The 19,189-nt window shown below is 53.3% G+C and overlaps 6 protein-coding genes and 1 non-coding gene across 7 annotated transcripts; 3 read left to right on the forward strand and 4 right to left on the reverse strand.

Annotated features, from left to right (window-relative positions):
- The first annotated feature begins 310 nt into the window (after positions 1–310).
- On the forward strand, positions 311–382 carry G6M90_tRNA00000066. The gene has a single exon. It is a non-coding gene; the product is annotated as a tRNA-Gly (tRNA).
- A 529-nt stretch (positions 383–911) lies between these two features.
- G6M90_00g064390 (uncharacterized protein) lies at positions 912–1,778 on the reverse strand (the record flags this gene model as incomplete). Its single annotated transcript, XM_014684618.2, has 1 exon — positions 912–1,778. One exon carries the CDS (start codon positions 1,776–1,778, stop codon positions 912–914), a length of 867 nt encoding a protein of 288 aa, XP_014540104.2.
- Positions 1,779–4,772: 2,994 nt separating this feature from the next.
- taf6 (Transcription initiation factor TFIID subunit 6) lies at positions 4,773–6,224 on the forward strand (the record flags this gene model as incomplete). The annotated part of the gene is made up of 2 exons (XM_066130777.1): positions 4,773–5,166; positions 5,221–6,224. 2 exons carry the CDS (start codon positions 4,773–4,775, stop codon positions 6,222–6,224), a joined length of 1,398 nt encoding a protein of 465 aa, XP_065986914.1.
- Positions 6,225–6,568: 344 nt separating this feature from the next.
- On the reverse strand, positions 6,569–7,387 carry sdh3 (Succinate dehydrogenase cytochrome B subunit; the record flags this gene model as incomplete). Its single annotated transcript, XM_014684616.1, has 3 exons — positions 6,569–7,013; positions 7,071–7,128; positions 7,189–7,387. The coding sequence occupies 3 exons, from the start codon at positions 7,385–7,387 to the stop codon at positions 6,569–6,571; spliced, it is 702 nt and encodes a 233-aa protein (XP_014540102.1).
- A 697-nt stretch (positions 7,388–8,084) lies between these two features.
- On the reverse strand, positions 8,085–10,704 carry aurR2_2 (Aurofusarin cluster transcription factor aurR2; the record flags this gene model as incomplete). Its single annotated transcript, XM_014684615.1, has 4 exons — positions 8,085–9,440; positions 9,501–9,974; positions 10,096–10,437; positions 10,585–10,704. The coding sequence occupies 4 exons, from the start codon at positions 10,702–10,704 to the stop codon at positions 8,085–8,087; spliced, it is 2,292 nt and encodes a 763-aa protein (XP_014540101.1).
- Positions 10,705–14,717: 4,013 nt separating this feature from the next.
- tit1 (tRNA dimethylallyltransferase) lies at positions 14,718–16,193 on the reverse strand (the record flags this gene model as incomplete). The annotated part of the gene is made up of 2 exons (XM_014684614.1): positions 14,718–16,034; positions 16,122–16,193. The coding sequence occupies 2 exons, from the start codon at positions 16,191–16,193 to the stop codon at positions 14,718–14,720; spliced, it is 1,389 nt and encodes a 462-aa protein (XP_014540100.1).
- Positions 16,194–16,707: 514 nt separating this feature from the next.
- sec-61 (Protein transport protein SEC61 subunit alpha) lies at positions 16,708–18,381 on the forward strand (the record flags this gene model as incomplete). Its single annotated transcript, XM_014684613.1, has 3 exons — positions 16,708–16,717; positions 16,892–18,236; positions 18,306–18,381. The coding sequence occupies 3 exons, from the start codon at positions 16,708–16,710 to the stop codon at positions 18,379–18,381; spliced, it is 1,431 nt and encodes a 476-aa protein (XP_014540099.1).
- Between the last annotated feature and the right edge of the window lie 808 nt (positions 18,382–19,189).

Genomic DNA, 19,189 nt, shown 5'->3' on the forward strand with positions numbered 1-19,189 from the left:
TCTCACCACATGGCTGGGGCTAATGAACTGTGCAACGTATTGACTCCATCGAATTTTCACTACGTGTAAGCATGGCATAGATGCCACTGATACCAAGTGGGGATAAAAGCCTCTGCAAGCAGAGGGCGACGAGGCATTTTCGTACTGTTTGCTCGGCGGCCAATTTCCGGCTACTCCATATCCAACTGGCTTACACTTGGCATCGTGCAAGAGTAGTACGGTGCAAAGGGAGGATTTGAAGCCCAGGGTGTCAAACGTTTAAATTTTCACAGTTCAAGTATTCAATTAGCGCGTAATTTGACATCCATCAGCGGCCATGGTGTAACGGTTAGCATGGCTGATTTCCATTCAGCCGATTCGGGTTCGACTCCCGATGGCCGCATTCATTTTTTCACCTTTGGTTTCCCTTCTTCTTTTCTTTTTTTTTTATTTCTTGCTCGCATTGCACTTTTTGCTGCTTTGCGTGCCAATGCCTTTTGGTGAGAGTCTAGTCATTCAGTGTCTCTCTTGTTCAAACAAGGAACAATTTGTTCCCGCCCCGTGTCAACGGAATACTCCCACGGCTCGCGCCTAGTACCGCACTTACACGAGTCCTGATCCGTTCCACATGAACCCCGTTGGCAACTAGGATCACGACTTCAAGGCCAAAGCTTCATCCAGCTGTAAAATGCCAGCGTGTATACAATGTTACAATGAGGTTATGAAACCCAAACACTCGAGCAATTATTTATCTATGAACCAATACGAGACACATGTTACAAACACAACTGACAACAACTTCACAATCCAAGTGTAAACAAGTGGGTAGCATGCCGAGTCGATATCATATATTAGGATATTATATAATTATTGTCATTCGAATACAATTCCCAAACCCCAACATGCCCAAAAATCTCTTTTAAATGACCCGCTTACAGCAAGGCAATAGCACCCAGGGCAAGGAGAACCTTGGCCGGGGCCAGGGCACCAGCACCGGCGGTGACGGGAGTGGTAGAGTTACCAGAGGGCTTGGCGGCAGTGGGAGCAGGGGCAGGGGGAGGAGCAGGGGCAGAGGCACCGGTGCAAGAGGCCTTGCAGCCCTCAAAATTGGAGACGCAGGTGGACAGGTTGGCACCAGACTGGCCGCGGCACTGGTCGTAGGTGGCCTGGCACTTGTCGTTGCAGCCCGGGGCGGGAGCAGGGACAACGGTAGGCGAGACGGGCTTGGAGGGAGCGGCCGTGGTGGCACCGGTGCAAGAGGCCTTGCAGCCCTCAAAGTCGGAGACGCAGGTGGACAGGTTGGCACCAGACTTGCCGCGGCACTGGTCGTAGGTGGCCTGGCACTTGTCGTTGCAGCCCGGGGCGGGAGCAGGGACAACGGTAGGCGAGACGGGCTTGGAGGGAGCGGCCGTGGTGGCACCGGTGCAAGAGGCCTTGCAGCCCTCAAAGTCGGAGACGCAGGTGGACAGGTTGGCACCAGGCTTGCCGCGGCACTGGTCGTAGGTGGCCTGGCACTTGTCGTTGCAGCCCGGGGCGGGAGTAGGGACGGCGGTGGGCTGGACGGGCTTGCTGATGGTGCAGGGGCAGTCGGTGATGGTCAGGGTGGTGGCCGAGGTGATGGTGTAGGTCTTGTCGCCGTGGGTGAGGGTCGTGGGGGCAGGGCAGTAGGTGGTCAGGGCCGTGACGACCTCGGTGGTGTAGACGATGTGGCCGGTGGCCGTGGAGTTGTTGTGGACGCCAGCGATGGCGGAAGCAGAGGCCACGGCAGAGCCGAGCACAACCATGCGAAGGGAGCTCATTGTGAGAGTGGTTTTTGTAGTTTTTATGTACGTGAAAAAGAAGGACAGTGGTTGCAACCTAGCGAAGGGAATAAGGCTCGAGTGTGTTTGCCAAAGAGTCTTGCTTGCGGATCGTCGGGGAGGGCGGCCAAAGGGGCATCTTTATACCACCCTTCACGCCCGTGTTTTGCCCCCTTAGGCGGGGAACAGACCCAGAATTGGAAAGAAAAAACACAGCACGAACGTAAGGAGTAGTACTAGCACCAGACTCGAGGTGACAACAACAACCGCCATGGCACGAGTGGCGAGGCCGAGTTCCTGGGCGTACCACGGCGTACCTGCATGGCCTAGTACGTGCATACTACCAGCATCCTGGAGGGCCTCACGATACTGGTCCCACTATACCGAGGGAAGCCAGCGCCGGGAAAAACGGAATTTCGCCCTATCGAGCAGCACGGCAGGGGTTCCGCCCCCAGTGTGGTTGCTGACCGTGTGCTCGCCAAGCCATCAGGCCATTGCTCAGCCCAATAGGCACCGCGTGCTTCAAGGCAGTTCCTGAGTTCCTGAGCCTTGATGTGGGTTCCTGGTAGCACAACGGTCTAGTCCTTTGGGCACAAGCGGGTGGATATGTGGTAAAAAGGGGTGTCGACTCGGCCAAGTATGTACATAGTACTCCCAAGCTCGTATCCGGAAATTGATCTAGTCGCCATTTAGAGTTTTTATTCGCAGCATAGCAGGGCGGTTTGCGGGTTATCGGTGGACGCAGTGCGGATTTCACTCCTCTCGGTCGACATTGCAGCGAGACGGGCAGCGAGACGGGCAGCGAGACGGGCAGCGAGACGGGCAGCGAGACGGGCATCGAGACGAACATCGAGACGAACATCGAGTAGTGGTAGCCGCCTGTTGGACGTCATGACCGGTTGCGGGCAACGGTTTGGCCAAAACACGCTGCCAGTTTGCCGATCGAGATGGGGGATGCGACCACGGCTGCTCGGTACAGCCTAGCACTGGCACTACTCGGCAGATTGTCAGCTACGGATTCTGATATATGACGTCGAATGGAGTGGTGTGGTGGAGATGGTGCTCGCGAGATGCATCCACTCGAGGTCCTCGACTCTTGACGAGATACGAGTGGCCGGCGCGACGCAGCAATTTCAGAATACGGACGGCTTCATCCCAAGGCTGTTTGTTTCACGACACGTTTCTGCCGCTGATGGGAGCGTCCGAGCCAGACATGGCAGATGATGCATGCTTCCCGTGTGATGCTGTGTGATGCTGTGTCATGGCAGAGCCCTCGGGCCAGTCGGATGGCGCCGTCGCCGTGCTCCGTTTCAGCAGCGCAAAAGGAATTCAAACGTCGCTCGCTCCCTTTGCTCCGCCCAACGTGGAATGCCAATCTCCACTGCATTAGTCAACACTAAATCTAATCTCCTGCCAACAATAGAACGCCTCGGTCAGCGCCCGGTACCACCAGTTTCAGCCATGAGCCACGGAGCAAAACGGCGCGTCTTGACTTGTTCTTGGGCTCGAAATGAAGTGACAATGCAAACTAAATCAGGAATTCACGGTTGCATTGACTTGTTTATTGCGGCGTGGTACTTTGTTTTGCCCTTGTGGAAAGTGGGTCGGGTTAGGGTTGCGCACAGAGGGACAATTGTATTGTACATATTTACATGTGTTTTGGTGTGGACAATTCCCCGTAGCAAATGCTCCGTGGTGGCATTGCACACGGTGAGGAAATCTCCATGTACGGAGTACATACGATGCTATACCTCATACATGCGCAATACTCTCATTGAATAGCGGTTCCGTATGGGGGCGGTAGCAAGTCGGGGACACCAGCATCCCAAGACAAGCTGAAAGCTCGAAAAGTGCCAAGCGCTAATAAGCAAGGATCAAGACGGGCACATTACACGAGCTTACAATATGGCGCCGGTCATTTGCTTGCCCACAATGGTGTGTACACGAGCAGTTGAGTCTCAGAGGAGAGAAGATCTGTAGCCGCCATGGAATGCAACTCCCCAAAGGTTCGCAACTAGTACCGAGTATCACGCTTGCCTTTGCGCTTGACCCCAATGCAGAGCGCCAGCAAATTTTCTTGTCTCCCATTGTGCTTATTTGCCGCCAAACCATAGGGTAGGGAGGTCCTGCAGAAGAGGCGGAATCATCCCTTCTACGGAAATGGATTCCCAGCCATCACAGGCAACTACAGGGACTACCATAGTCAACTCCAGCCGAGTTTTTTTTTTTTTTTGAAATGCCTACCACCAAGTTTGCAAAACCTGTCCATATCCGGAGTAGGCCTTGTTCAAATCGAGGTAGGAGCTTGAGGCTGGCGTTGGTTCTGGCTAGCCCAGCATAGAGTCGGGTTGGAACTGTCACCAGTCTTGCCTTTCCATACCTCGTTACAACTAAACTGTGCCCTATCACAATTTAACTAGACCAAGCAAACGGAATGCCACCTCCACTAGTGCCTGCAATAATCAAACCTTGTATACCTCTTGGTTGTCGTATGCCCTGGATTTTTTTTACCTGTTGACATGCCCAAAGCTCCATGTCGCGACGTCGTTTCTCGATCCCATACCAGCCGACGACACATTGTCTTTCAGTAACGACAGACAGTTATTAGAAGAGGCTAAAAGCCAATCATATCGACAGATGGAGACGGAATGTATGCTGATTACTGGTTGAAATGACGCCCAAAGCTGTAGACCAGGCGGTTCACAAGGCGGTAGATCAGTATAGTCGTGCGGCAGTGAGGTACAAGGAGCGCGGGTATGGTCGCGGGGATTAAAGCAAAAGCCAAAGCTTCGGCGGTGATGGAGTGTCAAGTTGAAGATGTGGTTGCTGTGAGCGTGGACTCCGTGCATGGAGAAGGTGTAGGGTTAGGGTTGCCATTCTTCACCTGAGCATGTAGTAGTGGGGCGTCTTGACTCTTGTCTTGCATCCGCTTCCTACGCCTCACGTGCGGCCAACTCCAGACTTACCACGCCCAACATCTCGTCATCGCCCATCATGGCCAACGAAGCCCCCCGGCCGAAGCTCCTCTGGAATTCCGACAATGTCAAAGACGTCGCCGAATCCGTTGGCATCAACTCGCTCAACGACGAAGCCCTCAAGGCACTGACGCAGGACGTCGAGTATCGCATCGGCCAAGTCATCATCGAGGCGCTCCGCCTGATGCGCGCCGCTCGCAGAACCACCCTCACCGTCAACGACGTCTCCCTCGCACTCAAAGTCCTCGATGTCGAGCCTCTCTACGGATACGATTCCACGCGACCGCTTCGCTACGGCGAGGCGAGCCTTGGTCCCGGCCAACCGTTATTCTACATTGAAGATGAAGAGGTGGATTTTGAAAAGCTCATCAATGCGCCCTTACCCAAAGTTCCTCGCGACATGAACTTTACAGGTAAGCTGCCAACTCTCCCCCATTGCCTCGACGTCGCTAATCCCAAAAAAACAGCCCACTGGCTCGCAATCGAAGGCGTCCAGCCATCAATACCCCAGAACCCAACGACGGCCGAATCGCGCTCCCAAGAGCTGCTTCCCAAAGGCCCCGGCGCAAATCCCGCTCTCGCCGCCCTGGCCGGAAACGACAACGTGGCCGTCAAACCCTCTGTCAAACATATTGTCAGCAAAGAGCTCATTCTCTACTTTGACAAGATCCAGGCCGCCATTCTGGACGATAACCCCGACGAAGAAGTCGTCCGTCTGCGCCAAGCAGCACTGGGCTCTGTACGCGACGACCCGGGTCTGCACCAGCTTGTCCCGTACTTTATCAACTTCATCATGGACAGGGTGACGCACCACCTCGACGACACCTTTACACTCCGGCACATGATGGAGCTGACGAATGCCCTCATCGAAAACAAGAGCCTCTTCCTAGATCCATACGCCTCCTCGTTGTCCGCCCCGGCATTGACGTGCCTGATGGCCCGGAAGCTAGGCACAGATGACGGCGTGGACGCCATGAAGGACCAGTACGATCTGCGACAGCTGGCGGCGTCGTTGGTGGGCCGCATCGCCCGCAAGTACTCGGCCTCCAACACCCTGCTGCGTCCAAAGCTCACGCGCACGTGTCTCAAGTACTTCCTGGATCCCACGAAACCGCCTGCCGTTCTGTACGGAGCCATCTACGGACTCCTGGAAGCCGGTGGCCCCGAAGCCATTCGTGTCCTGGTGCTCCGCAACATGAAGACGTTCGACGCGGCTATTCTGCAGCCGATGAGGGACAGGTCCGAGGGCAGCATCGAATACGAGATGCTGGTGCAGGGTCTCGTGCAAGCAGTGGCATCGCTGGCGCAGCGTGGCGAACTGGGCGCTCCAAACGGGGTCAATGGTACTGCGTCGGACTCGGAGCTCTCCGAGCTGAGCGAGTTTATCGGGTCAATCGTCGGGGGAAAGATTGCCGCCGCAGGTAATCGCGCTCTGGTGAGGACGATACTCGACGCTCGATCGCTGGCATAGCAGATTGGGCAGCGTCGGAGCAGCAGGGTAATAAGAGCTGGGAGGAATCGGCGAATTGGCGTTTGGGAGCGATATCAAAATGGCTTTGATTCACACGGGCTTGAGGGATAAGCATAGCAAAACGTAGCTACTCCGTAGATAAATCGGAAGGCCCAAAAAAAAGAAACACTAATGAAAGAACCCGCCGTATGGCTGATACTCTACACGTGTGCACCACATAAAAGCGCACATACGCTTGTCTGCCCACCCCTAACAAAACCATGTCCACTCCAGCCAACCTCCCGCATAATACAATTCATGATTTCTTTTCTTCTTCTTCTCACCCTCCCCCAAACACCCTCCATTTACAGCCCGAAAGCCAAATACAGTCCGCTCAGAATACTCGACGTCCAGAGCGCCATCTCGCCCCTCTTGATGCTCGGCTTGGCGAAGCCCTTACCCAGGTCGAACCACAGGTGCCTCAGCCCGTTGATGAAGTGGTACGCAAAGGGGAACCCGAGGAAGAACTTGACGCCGCCCTTGACGGCGAACGGCAGCGTGGCAAACGCCGACGCGAGGCTCGCCGTCTCCAGGTGCCACCCGGCCAGCGGCGCGACCAGGTACGCCCCGAAGTAGACGTACGCGGCGGCCGACAGCGTGCAGCCCGTGATGCGCGTCCACGCCGAGTGGCCCAGCCACGTCTGCTCGATCTTGTAGATGCCCAGGTTGGGCGAGACGGGGCGCTGCAGCCGCTGCTTCACGAGGATCTGGTGCCCGTCGTCTTGGGAGATTTTGGCCGTCGCCACGGGTCTTGGGGGGGCAAGAGTTAGTAAAAATACCGTCGTTGCCGGATTGTAGGAAACGTACCGAGCTTGCATGCCGCCGGTAGCTGCTTTGATGAAGGGGACGAGGCTGGGCCGCGCGCCTGATGCCAATTAGTGGCCGTGTCTTTAGTTACGGGGAAGAGGAAGAGGAAGGGGCGTACCTCTGCGCAGGGCGGCGATGCCAACCCGCTGAGCAATCATTGTCGATTTCGGGAGTCCTGTTGGTGTTTTGTCTTGTCGGCGGGCGAGGGCGAGGGTTGGAGGAATCACGGCGGCTGCTTGGCCGTCGGGAATGGCTGCTTGGCGGGCAGCTCGGTTCCCTCGGTCCAAGGCGCCAATCGGGGCGCGCCAATTCCTCATCTGCGAGGCACGTGATTCGACTCGCCTATATGGATCACGTGGGAAACCCCCACTGGTACTCTAGTTGTGGTGCCGTGTGGATTGGGTTTTTTTTCTTCTCTTTCCTTTCTCTCCAGATAGTCACGAATGCTCGCTGCGCGCTGTCCTTACTGGAGATGGGACGGCGTGGCCGCACGGTCTTTGCGACTGAGGGGCTTTCGGAGAGGGATTTGATCCGTCGTTAATCTCGGCACCGGGTTCAGCTGTCCTGGTGCCGTTTCATTTTGAGATCTACATTTCGGTGTTGTGATTTTTTTATAACCTGAGCGTGCCGGAGATGCTCATTGGGTGATGTGAATGACGGCACGTGTGATATGTGAATTCTGTACTGGCTGAACGGTTGAATAGCCGATGGTGCCTTTCCTCAAGTTGATTTGCTGTCGTTGAGTCACGTCCAATTGCACTACCGCATCCGACAAACAGCATTATACTTGCGAGAAGTGATGACTAGTATTGCCAATCGGGACGTCCGCAGACGCCTGTAGTAGAGTAGTTTCCAATCGTGATATTGTACATATACCCGCGAGTGTCACGCCTCGTGGGAGCGGAGACGATTTCCCATTCCTCTCTGTTGCGCCCAAGAAACCAATGCCGCCTTTTAAATCATGTCATATTTCCCAAAACAATGTTACCCCCCCTCGACTCCTGCCATGCACCTCTATCGGAATTGCCCCCCGTTCATATTGTTAGAATTGTCGCCTATCAAGCTGCCGTCGGTTGCCGCAGGAAACCCGCCGTACCCAAACATACCCACCGAAAGCTGTTCCTCGGGATTCATCATGTCTCCAAACATGTCCCAGTTGACGCTGGACATGTCGAGAAGCCCCCCCAAGAAGGGATCTACATTTGCACCCTGTTGCTGCTGCTGCACGAGATTTTGTTGCGGCATCTTTGGAGTTTGCGCGCTCTGAAATAGTGCCGCGGACTGCCGTTGAGCGTCGTTTTGGCCGAATACAGGAGGGGTTGCTCCTGATGACTGTATTGAGGACCGGGAGTCGTATGAAGGTAGAAGATCTCGCAGACGCTGGATGAACTGCGGTGTTTCTAAATGACGACCAGCTTGCAAAAAGGCCTGCTCACGCAGTTTCCACCCCTTCAGTGTGATTTGGGCCTGGACGGAGTATTGCTTCTGCGACATGTCAAATAGTTCCGTGTGATAACCGTAGAGCCGCTCGACGCCCACCCAGCCGCGATCCGCCAAGCTGCCGGTAGGCCGTTGGCACAATTGCCCAGTCATGACGGCAAACACGTCGAGCTGAAAATACGACTTGACAAACCAGAGGAACCCACACTCGGTCATGGGCTGATACTGAGCCAGTCTCTGTTCGGTTCCTAGGACAAAAATCTTGAACAGATTGTCTTTGGGACCAAAAATCTCGGTGCCATACTCGGGTTGCTCGTGAATTGGCACCATCATGTCTTGAATCCTTCCCAAAAGCATCTGCCGGACGCCTTTCGCAGCCTTGTGCACGTTGCCGGCATTGTCATCGATGTATTTTTGTTCCATGGCCAGAAGGTTTTCGTCAAGCTCTCGACACTGTTGACGGAATTTGGCAAAAATGTTTTGATGCATGGCATTGGAAGCGTCCTTGTCTGGGCTCAGATCTTGTCCCAGGATGGCAGCCTCAAATGCCTGGCCGTTGTTGTTCTTGTCCGTATGCAGCTTGAACCTATATATTTCATTCATAACCATGACAAACGCCATTTCAGTGGGGCCGTCGCGAGGTTGTATTTTCTCAGTTGACCCTGGGAAGAGATCTGCGTCGTTGACGTTTTGTGGTGTCTTGGTATCCCAGTGTAGGGGCTGCAGGGACTGGCTGAGGCCAGATAACATGGCATACTTGGAGTCTTGGACGATAATCTGCCACCAAAGGCGGCGGCGCATTTCTGTCTCGTAAGGCTCCAGGCCAAGAATCTCGCCATCGCGGTGATATCCCATCTTTTGCGCAATGCGGACAACAGTACCAGTAAGCACCCATGCAGCATGACGATCATACCGTCCTTGTAAGCAGTGCTACTCCAGATATTAGTTTTCAGTACCAGGTGGCGATTTTGATGACAGAAACAGACGTACCATGAAATGAACCAGAGCCTGTAGAGCGGTCATGTTGTAGTTTTTCAAAAAGTTGAATCGTATCAAAGCTACTTTTGTTCCGGCCAGGAACTTTTGAATAGCTGACTCCCGGGACATGCCGAGTAGCTGGATGGACTCGGCTTCACTCAAGGAGACAGCTGCGCTCGTGTAAATAGACAAGACAAGTGCTTGCTGGTAATGTTGCAGGCTGGCAATGTTGGTGGCACCCTCCATGACCATTGGTTGGACGGTAGGGACGTGGACCACCTTGAACAGGGGATTTACACGCTCCAAGAAGAGTTGCCATAGTTTGAAGGCATGGATCGGATCTGGAACGAGATCCTCGATGTTGGCAGTGGAGAGGTCTCCAGGAAAAAACAAGTCGGTATTGTTCTCCGGGGTGAGCTCTTCTGAGCCAAGTATACTTGAGTCCTCGGGATCCTCCGTGTCAACAATATCTCGCATGGCTTGCAGCTATTCATCAGTCAGCACAAATCAGTCGGCTCAAGGGCTTCCCGGTCGCTACAAGACCACACGACGGTAGGCAGTCGCACAGCCAGGCTCGGTTTCATAGCACAATGGCAAAAAATCGTACCTCTTCATATACTGTGGCCCAGATATAGCTGTCCATAAACCGAACACTCCCATCGTCATTGACCATCCGACATGCCGGCTTCCAATTACTTGAGTTGTCCGAGCCCAAGGGCGTCGGTTCCGATTTATCCGACCTCGCAAGGTGGTCCGTTGCTGGTGTCTCGGTCTGTTGCGGCGGCGGCGGCGGCGGCGGCGGCGGCGGCGGCTGCTGACCCGGAGCAGAGCCATTGGCGTATTGTTTCAGCAGTTCTTCGCATCGCGCCAGACGCTCTTGAAGGTCCTGGTTGGGGCGACGGCGTTTGCGAGCAGGCGCCGGTGTGCTCGGAACACATGTGACGTTTGCCTAGGGCGGAGTGAGCTTGGAGTTCTTTGCAATATTCTGCCTCATCGAGGTATCCAGGCTCCCAGAAAGCGGGACCCAAGCAAACAGGTGGGATGAGATGGGGAGGATCCCCCCCCCGACCTTGCGGCGCGATGGCGCGTGCCGTACCTTGATGCAGTTGGAGCAAGGCGAGTTGCGATCGCATTTGATTTTCCGATGTTGGCAGAGGACGCACGCCAGAATTCGCGCATGCCTCTGTGGCGCCGCTGGCGAAACAGTTGGTGACATGACGGGGCCCGATTCTTGTCACATACCAGACGGAGCGAAGTAGAGGGCCTGGGAGGGGTAATCAATGGTCGCAAAAAGGATATCAATAGAGGTCAAGGACCAGAAACCAGTCTCGCAACGGGTTCTGATACTCTGTATAGTCTGGCACAAGGTAGGTGACACATATACCGGGTGGGAAAAATGCGACACAAGCTGACGAAGAAGTCGGTTAGAAGTCTGACGTGAGTGAAGCCAATCTGAAGGTGTGGCGAGGCGCTAAGGCAAAGGGATCCATGTACTCCGGCCGGAGACCTGGCTGTGCGGCGTGCGGCTGGGCGTCGCCTTGAAATGTCCGCTGACGACGGCGAGAGGCAGAAGGCAGGAGCGAGCGAGGGGCTGCACATGCAAGTTCGAGGGTTGGGTTTCACGGTGGAAGGGGGGGTTGTAAACATAAATGTACACTGAAGATCAACCAAGGTAATTTCACGCTTCCATGACAGAAACCAGACCCTTGGAGACGATTCCGCAACGAACGTGGCAGGACATGAGAATTCGGCTGCCTACTCACCTTTGAAACACTTGGGCGCTGCCTGATCCGTATCTCGAATTCGAGATCTCAATCTCTCAATCGCATGCTTGGCGACATGTCTCCTCCACCGACGTGGACATGTACGGCGGGGGTCCCCGATATAACAGGGCCTTGGAGGCAACATCAAGGCACATGGAACCCAGGCGGCTTTGGTGGATCCATGATATCAAAAATCTCCTTTTCTGCTTTGCATCCATCCATCAAGCGTCGAATACATACGTCAGCCACGTATGTCAGCCCGTCGCCAACTTAAAAAGGTGAATACGGCATCTCGACAGACTTTTAGAACGGATCGGCTAGGAACTGCGAGAAAATGAAAAAAAACCGGCCTGGGTCACCCGGTAGAGTCATCGGTCACGCGGCCTGAATGTCAACAGACCTGGTACGAAATGGGATCGGAAGCCAGACCCGAAAGCCAAGCAACCACCGTGAATGGTGGCTGAAGCCAGGGGCCAATCCCTCGGTCGCTCGACTTGGGCATCTCGTTCTGTAACGAGAATGTGACGCAACGGCACTAGACTGTTTGCCTAGTCTTTCCAAATGAAGCCTGGCCGTTCCGTCCTGACGCATCTGGTCTGGGGAACTGATAGGCGGAGCTTAGTATGACTCGACATCAGTGCCAAGCGCTTTTGGGGCTGCCACGACAACCCCATCAACTACGAAATCAGTCATCATGTTGCAATCGTGCTGCGGTGGACACGGCGTACGGAGTACACAATGCTAAGACGAGGCTTTGCGATGGAGGACCGAGATGGCTGCCTACTTGGGTTCTTGTGCGGAGATGACACCAGGTGGCTTATCAACCAGTTGCTGAGCAAACGAGGCCCCGAGCGGCTTTGGTGGACTTGTTGCGGAGGAGACAGGACGGTAGGGCTAGGAACTCCGCCAGCTACCAGATGGCATGCCCTTGCGGTTGGCTGCGGGAGATGCTCCGCTACTTGGCACAGACCGGCAGCATCGAGTTGCAAACTTTATTCAACGTTGAACATCTTTCAATCTTCTTTCTTCCAGTAAAGCCCCACTAGAACCGAGAGATTGATATGGAAACAACCCGAGACCAGTATGTCGAGCAGAGCTGGGCAAGGGGTTTGAAATTTTGTTGCCTTGAACAACCTGGTCCTGCTGCCTGGGCCAGGCATCACGGCGGATCTGTTGACCTGTTTCGAACAGTTGGAGGCGCCAAACATTGACCATCATTGCGTGTCATGGCATACATGTACTGTGACAGGCGAAATGGGTGTCCCCAGTGGCCTCTTTTGTTGAACAAGGATAGTAATAGCGGGGCTCCTGGATTTGAACTTCGTTCATCAGCATCCTAATGCAGTCAAGGACGCCATGGTCGGCCGACGCGTGGCTCTCGAAAGCGCTTTGCGATTTGCAAGTGACATTCCACGATTCATCGAATCACTACAAGGCGGCGATGGAGAATGATTCTCGTAGAAATGTTGTGATTTTAATGTACGTAGCTTTTGGCGGCAGTTCAAAGTTTTTTCGTTTTAGACTAGATTCACTATGCGATAATAAATCAGAGAACTGCAGTGTAACACGTCATCACTGCTAGCGATTGCTTGTGATACCTCAGAATCCACCCTCGGAATCCACACTCATTGCTTGTATGTGCAGAGGCGCTTGAGTCTTCAACTCCTCCGCGATCACCTGTCTTTGTCAAGCGCTTATCCGGCAAATGTGGCCTGTGGAACTGATGATCAAAGCTCCCTCTTCTACCCCAAATCAAGGGGGGCACATACCTCGGCCCCCTGCATGATGGCGAAGCCTCTCCATCGACACTAGCCATCTCTCCAAAGATTCACCAATTTCTCATCTAGCACTCCTTTACAAGATACCGAGCGACTTCAAGCGAAGACTCTGTTAGATTGTCGAATATTACGAGAACTAAACAGATATCACAACAAATAGTCCATATAACCAACCGAAACTCTTGCGCTTGACATGCGAATATGCCATCACAGAAGACTCCCAAGATAATGTTTTACGCGCTTTTTTTTTAACTCAATCGGCTTGCCAATGAAAGGAGATGTTGATTCATCGTGCAAAGAAACAGAAGCAAAACACGAGGCGAATGTTTCCACCATAAAGTTCGTGACTGTCTTTGTCCATGCAAATAACGGGAGAGTCAGACTCTAAGCCAACCTTTCTTGACTTTGGGCTATTTTCCTTCCTTATGCTATTGGTAGCTAGTTTTATTTGTCCGACAAAATCAACCTCTACTCGTTGTACTTTACTTACGCAGTCTCAAATATGCCGTCAGATGGCTTGTTTTACAACCACACACCCGCGAGCTGCTCGGAACAGCACTCGGCTCAACCAACACCTTCTCTCCTAGGCTACGAAGCTCATTGCAAAATATGGTGGGCAGGGTGTATCGACCCATGGTGAAATTTATAGTCTCAAGCGCCGAGACACAGCAGGCTCGGCTGTGACAACAGCTCGGAGGCTGGCTTCCAGTCTGGAAAACACCCGAAGCATACCTGGTAGAACCGCCGACACCTTTCCCCACCGGCAGGGCCTTTTTTCCAACAGTCTGGTTCTATAATCGTGCTCAGGGTATGGCAGTTGATGAAGTCACTACAAGTATGTGGCGCGGGTAAGAGTGTTTGTCACAACAGGCTCGAATGTTCTCTTGCAAAACGGCAAGATAGCCTAAACCAGATACTATCCATCGTGGATCCCCCCAAAAAAACGAGGCCAAGAGCAATGGAACTCAACGCTTCTTTTGAATGGATTTCAAATTTTCAACCCGAAAGACGTCGGAAGGTTACACACAGTGTCTTGGGGACAGGAGGCCGCATCCCCCCGTCAGAGTGTCGTCCATGTAAGGCCCAGAATATTGAGTCGCTGGGTAATCAATCGCTCATGGGAGTATGGAGGACCACACAAGCTAGCCAAAGGGGAGTAGGCATGGCCAGTAACTGTCTCTTGGTTCGTGCTATATATAGTAGTGTCGACCATGAACGCCGGTAGTTCGAACTGATGGCACTACTATATGGGTCAGTGGTCGAACTTGGTATCAACTGTGTCCAACTGCGAGGCCATGTTTACTAGAATGTAGCTTTCAGTATCATTGGGAAGATGTCTTTTAATTACGATAGCGTTTAGCGCCACGCCATTGATTCGCAGGGCTAGGGATAACTAGGTTCTTGAGAGCCGATCGGAGTGCAAGTTTGCTCTGGGATGTGAGAGTAGGCAAGGTAGTTGTTACAAACAAGGTCAGCGAGGCATGGAGCCAAAATGTTGGCGAGGTTAATCTCCTGATGCGCAGGAGACAGTTGGCTGCCGAGATCTTGAGGGATGAGTCAATCGACATGTTTGGACAAGGTTGGAAGGGATGGTGCTACCCCGTTATTGAGGCATGTGAATATGTATGAAGACGGCTTGGCAAACAGAAAGTCGTAAATTGTCATCACGATATACGTGGTGAAGGGCATCAATTGGAAAATATCGAGCCTATATCCGGGCTTGACGCTCGTGATCCATCAGGGTCGGCTGATTCCTTAGCCTCGCCCCCTTTTTGCGCATCAACAGCAACGAGGGCTAGTTTGGTCTTCTTCTTCACCGCTCGTCTATGCCCCACGCTCTTTACGTGCCTCTCCCATGCCTGCTCCGTCACTAATACCGTCCGACACATGTCACATGTTCTCTGAATCGGTGTCTCCTTGGGCCTCAACTCAAGCGCACCGCCGAGGACTTCTCTCGCCATTTCAGAAATGTCCACCGCCGCTGGCCGTTGCTCCCCTTTCAAAAACAACTCCGTCAGCTTCGCCGCCGGTTCGACTACATTCGTCTGAAGCCGAGACACGTCCGTGCTATCAACTAGATACAAGCTGCTGACTGCTTCAGGACCCTCATCCTGCAGCCGGCGCATTTGTTTGATGCGAATCCATTTCGTCTGGTAGTTTGCGTAACGTCTCGTTGCGGTCTTCATGTCTTCCAGGCCAGATAGCTTCAGCTTCTCGGCTTCCGTAGCATCTGCCCCTGCTTCGAGGGCGTTTAGATATGGTTCGAATTGCTTATAGCCTATAGACTGCCATATCCCCTTTGTCATGTCCATTTCTTGGCCTGTTTCTCTGGATTTTTTCTTGAAGGCGTATAGCTCATGGACCTCGTCTAGAAGCCCGGAATTGAGCATCTTGTCACACCGCGTGTCAAGGCGCTCGGTAAGAATTTGCCTGTCGGAATAGACCCAAAACAAAAGCTTCTCCCAGGGTGTGGCGGGGATGTCTCCGCTAGCAGCGGCCGCTTTGCGCGCCTCTTGCTCAGCATAGAACTGCGAGGCCGGCTTCCCTGTATGCAGGTAGATCTCTAGCGACCGCAGGATTTTGCGGCGGTCGTTGGGGTGCCACCTTTCTGCCATGACGGGATCGCATTTCCGGAGCTCTTCTAGGAGAACTTCTGTTGACTCTTCCAGAATGGGGAATGATGCGGATGGGCCTGTTTGCTGGACCTCATCGAGAATGACGTCGGTGAAGAGTAGAGGGTCGACATAATATTGTGTTCCACCCACGAGGATGGGCAAATTTCCCCTAGCGCGAATTTGGCCGATGACTTTGTTGGCCTCGCGCTTGTAATCATCCACGTCCCAGGGGAGATGGTGAAGGGGGATGTGGCCCAGGAGATGGTGAGGGATGCCTTTTTGCTCGGCTTGGGTAATTTTGTTGGTGATGATGGGGAGCCCTTTGTATAGCTGCATGGCATCCGAATTGATTATTTCTCCTTTAAAGCGGGTTGCGAGCTCTACAGCCAGCTGTATGACATGACGTTAGATGTGAGTACGAATACGCCATGCTGGTATTGAGGCGTGTATAACTTTTGAGTGTGTCTTGTCACTTACGTCTGATTTGCCTGTACCAGTTGAGCCCAGCACTACCAAGAGTGGTTCGGCCGGAGCTTTGCTATTCGCCATGGTTGAAACATTGCGCCAAAAGAGTTGACCCAGGCGACTGAGAATTGGCATCTGAAGCTTCCTAAGGGTCCATTGGCGGAGCTGCGCATGTAGTAATATATGACGCCGAGAAGCACTTTCAACTTGTGAGTGACAAGTTTTCAAGTTGCAGCACAAACTCCCAGTGACCCCACCCAAGAGTGCCTCCAGGCTAGAGGTTTGGGTAGCTCCTTCCCGCTAGGTACGTAGCCCACAACCCAATGATCGATGCGGCTAGGCTCTGGCTGTGGAGTCAGATCACGTGCCGTCCTCCAACAATTTTGGACTGGACACATCTACATTTTGGGACACGAGGCCTTGAAGCCAGATTGCCTACCTCCCTTTCCCAGTGCCATTTCGCCCATCATCTTCTCCTACCCACATATAGGGCTCGTTGCCAGCTCGATTTCTTTTCCTCTCTTTCTCTCCCTGGATGAATTAGTCTCGTCCTTTTTGTTCTTCGTCCCTTGTCCCCTCTGTCCTCGCAACCGCCGCCATGAGTTCCCGTAAGTAGTTGGATAATCCTCCTGTCTTCCCCCTCGCGACACGGTTGGGGCCAGCGGCTTTTGGAAATGGAGCTTGTGAGCTCTCCCAGACCCGATGCTCGTGCCTCAACAAGACCAATTGGCGCGCAATTGGTTTGCGACGACATGATGCTAACGCGCTCCATGATTGGACAGTCCGATTTCTTGACTTGGTCAAGCCGTTCGTGCCGTTCCTCCCTGAGGTCCAGCAGCCGGAGACCAAGATCCCCTTCAACCAGAAGATGATGTGGACTGCTCTGACACTTCTGATATTCTTGGTCATGAGCCAGATGCCCCTGTACGGCATTGTCTCGTCAGACAACTCCGATCCTTTATACTGGCTGCGAATGGTCATGGCCAGTAACCGAGGAACATTGATGGAATTGGGTATCACCCCCATTATTTCTTCTGGCATGGTCTTCCAGCTCCTTGCTGGCACCCACATGATTGATGTCAACCTCGACCTCAAGTCCGACCGCGAGCTTTACCAGACAGCCCAGAAGCTCTTCGCCTTCATCCTGTCCGCTGGTACCGCCACCGTCTACGTCTTCACTGGCCTCTACGGTCCTCCCTCCGACCTTGGCGCCGGCATTGTCTTCCTGCTGATTCTTCAGCTTGTTGTTGCTGGCATGATCGTCATTCTCCTTGATGAGCTTCTCCAAAAGGGCTACGGTCTTGGCAGCGGCATCTCCCTGTTCATCGCCACCAACATTTGCGAGTCCATCATGTGGAAGGCCTTCTCCCCTACCACAATCAACACTGGCCGTGGTCCCGAGTTCGAGGGAGCCGTCATTGCCCTCTTCCACCTGTTGATGACCTGGCCCAACAAGCAGCGCGCTCTCCAGGAGGCTTTCTACAGACAGAACCTGCCCAACATCATGAACCTCCTGGCTACCATCTTGGTTTTCGTCGCCGTCATCTATCTCCAGGGTTTCCGCGTCGAGATCCCCGTCAAGTCTTCCCGCCAGCGTGGTGCGCGCGGCTCTTACCCCGTCCGCCTGTTCTACACCTCCAACATGCCCATCATGCTGCAGTCCGCTCTGTCCTCCAACGTCTTCCTGATCAGCCAGATGCTGTACTCACGCTTCTCTGAGAACCTCCTCGTCCGTCTTTTCGGTGTCTGGGAGGCCTCAGATGGCTCTGCTCAGCTTCACGCCGTTTCTGGTATCGCCTACTACATGTCTCCTCCTCTCAACTTCAAGGATGCCCTTTTGGACCCCATCCACACCGCAGTCTACATCATCTACATGCTCGGCGCCTGTGCTCTCTTCTCCAAGACCTGGATTGAGGTCTCCGGCTCCAGCCCCCGCGATGTTGCCAAGCAGCTCAAGGATCAGGGTCTTGTCATGGCTGGCCACCGCGACCAGAGCATGTACAAGGAGCTGAAGCGTATCATTCCCACTGCTGCTGCCTTTGGCGGTGCCTGCATTGGTGCTCTTTCTGTCGCCAGCGATCTCATGGGTGCTCTTGGCTCCGGAACCGGTACCCTTCTCGCTGTCACGTAAGTATCTAGCAAAGAACTACCCCGCAACAATCATGAAGACGTCAATTGAAGCTAACACTGACCCAGCATCATCTACGGATACTTCGAGATTGCTGCCAAGGAAGGCGACCTTGCTGGCATGAAGGGCATGATCATGGGCTAAGTTACCGATTGTTCAAGACATCCTTGAACAAAACCCCAAGGCAGATGCATTTTCTCGTCCGAGAATGCCCTCTCTTATTGTAAACACAGCTTCTCTGTGCCCGATAATTAGGGGGGAAGAGCCGGCACATTGTGTAACAACATTTCACGTGTCAAGAACAAAACAAAATTGGCAGGTTAGGAGCATACTATAAATACAAAAAAGAGGCATTCATCTTGACTTTCTTTTTCTTTTTGCAACTTCAGCGAAATTCGGGGAGTCTGGGATGCGAAAACGATTACAAAATCAGTATTTGGACATGGCATCAGGCGATGGGCAGGTTGGGCTTGTCTTTTTCTTGGAGCACATGAAGATGGATAGCGTGGCAATATACCGTGGTTTTTAGCAGGTCCATAATCATTGTGCATCCGAAACGAGTGATGCAGAGCTGGACAATTAAAAGTATTGAGATGCGTAGGACCATGGAAGAGTGATTACCCTGTACCTGGTAGAGGCCAAAATGATGCGAGGTGACTCGCTCGTTCTAGTCTCTTCAATGCTGTGTATGTGATTCGCAAATCTACTGTGACAAGAGTGCAGAAATGTCTCACGGTTCGGATCACGATACTGACTATAGAGTAATGCAAGACGATTTAACAGGAACAGTCGGGTATTCGTCACATGGACGGGTATATGAGCTGCTACTTGTGCCACGATTGGCAAACGGAAAATAAGATGCAGGGTAGTGCCACACCAGCAGGGTCTTGGACGCACAGAAGTTCTGTGGCTTGAGCACAAATTAACTGACTGCACTCATTATTGGTTAGAT

Source organism: Metarhizium brunneum, chromosome 3 (assembly GCF_013426205.1).
Source record: "Metarhizium brunneum chromosome 3, complete sequence".
Lineage (NCBI taxonomy): Eukaryota > Fungi > Ascomycota > Sordariomycetes > Hypocreales > Clavicipitaceae > Metarhizium > Metarhizium brunneum.